Source organism: Pagrus pagrus, assembly GCF_965226575.1.
Source record: "Pagrus pagrus genome assembly, chromosome: 16".
Classification (NCBI taxonomy): domain Eukaryota; kingdom Metazoa; phylum Chordata; class Actinopteri; order Spariformes; family Sparidae; genus Pagrus; species Pagrus pagrus.
This window is the reverse complement of record NC_140200.1, coordinates 6,616,762-6,622,813: the sequence shown is the minus strand read 5'-3', so window position 1 is coordinate 6,622,813 and position 6,052 is coordinate 6,616,762. Positions and strand designations below refer to the sequence as shown.

Here is a 6,052-nt window from a genome sequence, read left to right as displayed (position 1 = left end):
CATGGTGGTCACTTAATGTACATGTGCAGATGTGGATACACAGCTGTTGATCGACCGGACATACAGTCGCTCTTAACTTGTTATCAGACTGCAGGCGAGGTCTTGAGGTTTTTGAGAGCCCACTTCACTTTTTTCCACATTTTGTCATGTTGCAGACTTATGCAAAAATCATTCAAATAATTGTTCCCTCATCAATCTTCACTCAAAACACCATAATAACAAAGCAGAAACAGAATTTTAGAAACTTTTGCAAATTTATTTAAAAGGAAAAAGTGAAATAACACATTGACGTAAGTATTCAGACCCTTTGCTACGACGATAGAAATTCAGCTCAGGTGCCTCCAATTTCTCTTGATCATCTTTGAGATGTTTCTCCACCTTGACTGGATGCCACCTGTGGTAAATTGAATAGACATGATTTGGAAAGGCACACACCCTCGATATATAAGGTCTCACAGCTGACAATGCACATCAGAGCAAAAACCAAGCAATGAGGTCGAAGGAACTGCCTGCAGAGCTCAGAGACAGGGTTGTGTCAAGGCACAGATCTGGGGAAGGCTATAAAAAAAAGTCTGCTGCATTGAAGTTGGAACCAGGACTTTCTTAGAGCTGGTCGCCCGGCCAAACTAATCGATCGGGGGGAGAAGGTCCTTGGTAAGTGAGGTAACCAAGAACCCGTTGAACGGCGCAAAGTACAGAAATATCCTTAATGAAAACCTGGTGGAGAGCACTCAGGGCCTCAGACTGGGCCTAAGGTTCACCTTCCAACTGGACAATGACCCTAAACAAACAGCAAAGACAACACAGGAGTGGCTCAGCCAGAGTCCTGACTTTAACCCAATCAAACATCTCTGGAGAGACCTAAAAATGACTGACGGCCCCCATCCGACCTGACAGAGCTCAAGAGGATCTGCAGAGAAGAATGGCAGAAAATCCCCAAATCCAGGTGTGCAAAGCTTGTCGCGTCATACCCAAGAAGACTCGATGCTTTGATCGCTGGCAAAGGAGCTTCAACTAAGTACAGAGTAAAGAGTCTGAAAACTGATGTCAATGTGAAACTTAAATAAATTTGCAAACATTTCTAAAATTCTGGTTCCGCTCTGTCATTATGGTGTGATGAGTGTAGATTGGTGAGGGGAAACAATCATTTGAATGATTTCAGCATGAGGCTATCTGAATACTTTCGGTATACACAGTACGTTTTTTATTTTAGACAGACAATGAAAGCAAAGGGGATCATGAGCATTACATTAAACGATCATTATGAATAAATTTAGAGTCTCACATCTTCTGCAAATCATTTTAATTTACATCCAATGTGCCACTTGACATTCAACTTTCAGATGTGAAAAACCGGAGTGATTGAACAACAGTGAAACACTGTTGAGTGAAATGATTGCCCTTTCATGTTGTCTTCATTTGATCATGTGTGTGTTCTGTTTTCGAAGGATTTGTACAGTACTGCTCTCTATGTAAACACAAAATCTTATCTGTCCGCGATTGAGGGTCCAGTGAACGACCTGTCACATGGACAAAGGTGAGCGGGTGAATCTGTGTGTTTGCTCGTGTGGGTCAGAACATGTGAATGTGGGCAGAGTATATAAGCCTTGTATCTATGTGACAACTCTCAGTCCTCTTGACTCCGACCCTCTCCGCAGTCATGCTCCGTCCAACGGTCCTTGGCCTCCTCTTGGCATGCCTGGTGTCTCTCGGCAGCTCTGGTGTCATTTTAGACAATGGCATGCCCATCCTGTGGGCCCACACAGCCAGCCAGGTGACTGACATGCCGACAACGGACAGCGTCATGACCCCAGACCCCTGGAACTACCTCCAGCGCATGAGTCTGCTCCGGCTCCTGATATCTTCAACAGACCCGTTAATGAGTTGCATGGGGGGAAATGCCACAGACAGCCCTCTGTGGGGACTATCACTGCAGCTTGGATGGATGTTGACTTCAGGTAAGATCATAGTGATTTTCTTTCCTAATTTATCTATAACATGTTTCCCTAAAAAGCATTACATCAGCAACTCTACTTGAGAAACAGGATCATTTGTCTTGTCCTAAACTGAGTGAACATTTTAAGCCCATCAGCTCACGGTGTCATGTACCATATGTTGGTTCTGTAGGGCGACTCGCTGACCACACCGGTGCAACAACCTGCGGCCTGCAAACTGGAGATACTATGTGCATTTCTCCTCAGAGCTGGTGGGGCTGTAAGTATGACAAACACACACTCACGTATATACAAATACAAAGGGAACACTAAACACTAAACCACTTCTTCCTCCTCCAGGTGTGAACTACTTTACCTCTGTCCTGCCCTTCCTGTCTGCTGCACAGCAGGGCTTCATGGGACCAGGAGTTCAGGTACTTGTGCAGTTCTGGGTGGGTTAAAGGTGCACCGGGTAGTTTTGGGGAAGAAATTCTCAGAAGAGAAAGATCATTATTGATTTTCTTTATGCCTAAACAAACATTTCATGACTGATTAACCAAATACACAAACTGACTTTGTTTATATTGGCGGACCCTGCCACATTTCTAGCTTCAAACAGTGTTCTGGGGACTTTTAGTACCTCTGAGAACAACTTGTTGACTTGACTTAAACATGATCGGTCAGCTGTAATGACGGTCTGGCAGCAACATTAATGATAATGTTGTAGGAACAACACCTACACAGCGATATCAGCATGGCTTTGAGCTAACCGCTAACACCAGCAAGCTAAAAATGCTCACAATAAGGACGCCAACATGCTAAACTTCAGCAGGTATGATGATACAGGTTTACCGCTATCTTAGTTTAGAAGGTTAGCATGCTAACATTTGTTAAAGTACAACTGAGGCTAAAGTCATTAGTTTTGAAGGTAATTGGTCATAAACCAAAGTGAAAAAACCTTTAACCTGCTGATGGCGCTACATGTCATTAATGCAATTCAGCCTTAGGGGGACATGAATGTGTTATTGCACTACATCTCACAGACATTTGAATAAATAATACATATTTTCGACCTCATGATGGCGCTAGAAGAAAAGTCGTTGGATCACCAGAGTCATTAGGATTCATCCATTAGGGCACCATTAAAGCAACACCATGTAGAAACTGGCATTTTGTGTGATCTGAGGATGGTTGTTGTAATCACTGTTATTGATCTTATCAGGTCCAGATGATGGTGCCTGAAGGCGTAACGGACTATTGCTCCACATATACTGACTGTGCAGCTAAATACGCTGACCCCATGAGTAAGTGGGATGCCTTTTTCCAGGTACATGCAGTGCACACACACACACACACACACACACACACACACTGATTTTACACATTGAGTTCAGTTTCCAAGTCTAAAAGTGTTCGCTGAAGTACCTCTTCAATGTTTAATGCATGTGATTACAGGGCCTCAAGGCTGAGACTGACCCTTCTGTCACTGACAGTGAGAAGAAAGACAGTCTGCTTGGTCTCTACTGGGAGGCCCAAACGTCTTCCACTCAAGCCTCTGCTGCATGCAACGACAGGTAATCTAAATATCTAGGGTTAGGGTTAGGGTTATCTATCTTCTCTTTCGTCTTTCTGTCAAATATAAGGCTGCAACCAACAGGTAGTTTGCAAAACAAAAAAACTGCCTACCTGCACCTCTCAAGCAGCGGTTCCCAACCTTTCTGGCTTTGTACGTTTGAGCAGCAGAACTTTGCTTCTTTCTCCCATCAATCATGATGAGGCACGACCAGGCATGAACCCCTGGTCATGACAAGTGATGGGGCAGGACTCACCGGTCACATGACCCTCTGGTCACATGACAAGTGATGGGGCACGACCCCGGTCACATGACAAGTGATGGGGCACGACCCCCTGGTCATTACATTTTCATATGGGTCACAATACCTTTCTCATCTGTAAAGTACAAGCATTGCATTGTGGGATTGTTAGCAAGGCACTGTTGAAAATGGCATGCTGTAAAGATATCGCTATAGAGCAGTATCAATCTTCTCATGCAACTCTCAGCATCAAGGCAAATTAGCATATTGCCCACAACTATTCCTTTGAACCCACTCATCTCCGTTGTCCTTTCCTGTCCTTCAGGAAGACCACCTACTCCTCCAAAGAGAGGAACTTTATGAAGAGCTGGCTGAACTCAGCCGAGTACGTTTCCGCATCCCGTTTCCAGTCCAGTTTGGAGAAGTCTAAGGTTTTTCTAGAGCCTCTGCCAAGTCGTATTCTGAAGGTACGTGCCCACATCTCCATCAATCCATTCTTTCCTGAACCTGTCACGTTTTTACTTCATCTGAGTTTTGTTGTTCCTGTCACATCTGAACATCTAGGAGGATGACTTTGCACCCAACATTGCCGATTTGAGTTTGGACGAGAACAACACTCTGAGTACCTTCTCCTGGCTGGATAGAATCAACACTCTACTGGGTACGGCAGACGCACACAGACGCACACAGACACACACTTTAAGCTTTTAAGGGTGATCCCAATCATGTGTCATCTTCCAGGTGGGTCGCTGGTGACGATGTGGAAAAGAGCCATGTGTTCCTTCGAGACCAGAGAGCAAGGCAGGTTGATGATGGAGCAGCTGATGACGAAACCCGGCGAAGCAATGACCGGTTTCATTTCTGGCGTCACTAAAATAACTAAGAGCTGCTAAGTGAATAACACAAGATTACTTTTATATTATTACTCAGAGGAATACGACATTTTGCTAAGAGTCAATACCAAGAGAAGCCGTTATAATAAAAAAAGACAAAGCTGACATCTCTGGTTAGTTGTGAATGTAAGTTAGCTCATTATTTGGAGGTTTAAGGCAGGTAATCCTCCATATTTCTTTGTTTTTGTCACTGAAAGTGAATGTGTGTGTCCCAGTAAACTGTCAACAATCGATTGATTTTAATCGATGATATACATCACATATCAAGCTTCTTTGAAACTACTCAGAAAGATTTGTTTCCACAGAACATCTTCAAACTTACAACTGCAATAAAGTTGAGTATGTAACAATGTGTGCGGCACTGACTGATTTTTTTTATGTTTCTGTGAGTTAACTCAGTTAACTGCATAAACAAAAGGACAACACAGTTACATACTGTTTTACTTTTTGGCGGACCCTGCCACCTTTCTAGCTTCAAACAGTGTTCTGGTTATATTCCTTTGAAAACAACTTGTTTATTCAGTCGTGAAAAAAACAAACATGTCTGAGTTTGTATTATTACCTCATTAATATTGTAAATATAAAAATTCTTAGTTTTAATTTCTCCTCTAGAAACCACAAAGTGCCCCTTTAGTATTTCCATTCTCTATAGGCCTACTTTATATTTCTACTGCACTGCATTTCAGAGGGAAAATGTACCTTTTAGTCCACTCTGTTTATCTGACAGCAGGTGTTAGTGACTACCTACAAAATAAGTCATCAGTTTTTCAAATATAATGCAACTGTGGACGGAAATAAATGTTATAATCAAAATGATGCCATAGCAAATGTGTGCTGCAATCAAAGCCAAAGGCGGTCCAACCAGATATTCGAGGGTGTGAATTTTTTGGCATGTGTATCAGCGAGTAAGGCTGCAACCTACAATTATTTTCATTGTTGATTAATCTGCCAATTATTCTCACAATTAATTAAACTATTCATCTTGTATTCTATTATTACTTTTCTTATTTTTTGCTCAAAAAAATGCTTAAATAATGAATCAATTATCAAAATAATTGGCAGCTTACTTTCATGCATTGGACTAACGTGTTGCAGCTCCGTCGTTACAGATTAAAACTATCCAACAGCACATAAAGTAATTTAATAGCTCCACCTCAACCAACTACTGTATCAAAAATCTGTCTCACACATGTGTGCATTAGTAATAACAATCCAATTAAGATATATATAATAATAATTGGATATTCTTCATCAAACATACCTGCTTACTTACTTTTGATATTTAAAGCTGCTGTTAAACAGTGATTACTGTTGGAATATAGGGCTATTTAACACTTATTTTAATAAAAAATATGTGTACAGCAGCTTTAAGTATATTTTATAGATTATATTTAACTTCCTAAGAATACAT

At 41.7% G+C, this 6,052-nt stretch overlaps 1 protein-coding gene across 1 annotated transcript; it reads left to right on the top strand.

The window, feature by feature from the left end:
* The first annotated feature begins 1,647 nt into the window (after positions 1 to 1,647).
* Positions 1,648 to 4,993, top strand: LOC311271602 (protein LEG1 homolog). The gene is made up of 8 exons (XM_084377349.1): positions 1,648 to 1,958; positions 2,128 to 2,214; positions 2,295 to 2,368; positions 3,157 to 3,261; positions 3,390 to 3,508; positions 4,074 to 4,215; positions 4,313 to 4,409; positions 4,490 to 4,993. Exons 1-8 carry the CDS (start codon positions 1,661 to 1,663, stop codon positions 4,639 to 4,641), a joined length of 1,074 nt encoding a protein of 357 aa, XP_084233475.1. The 5' UTR covers positions 1,648 to 1,660; the 3' UTR covers positions 4,642 to 4,993.
* Positions 4,994 to 6,052: the final 1,059 nt, after the last annotated feature.

Coding starts and splice junctions, on each gene's coding strand:
- LOC311271602 (XM_084377349.1), top strand. CDS start 1,661: ATGCTCCGTCCAACGGTCCTTGGCCTCCTCTTGGCATGCCTGGTGTCT. Junction 1,959..2,127: donor TGGATGGATGTTGACTTCAG/GTAAGATCATAG, acceptor TTGGTTCTGTAG/GGCGACTCGCTGACCACACC. Junction 3,262..3,389: donor AGTGGGATGCCTTTTTCCAG/GTACATGCAGTG, acceptor ATGTGATTACAG/GGCCTCAAGGCTGAGACTGA.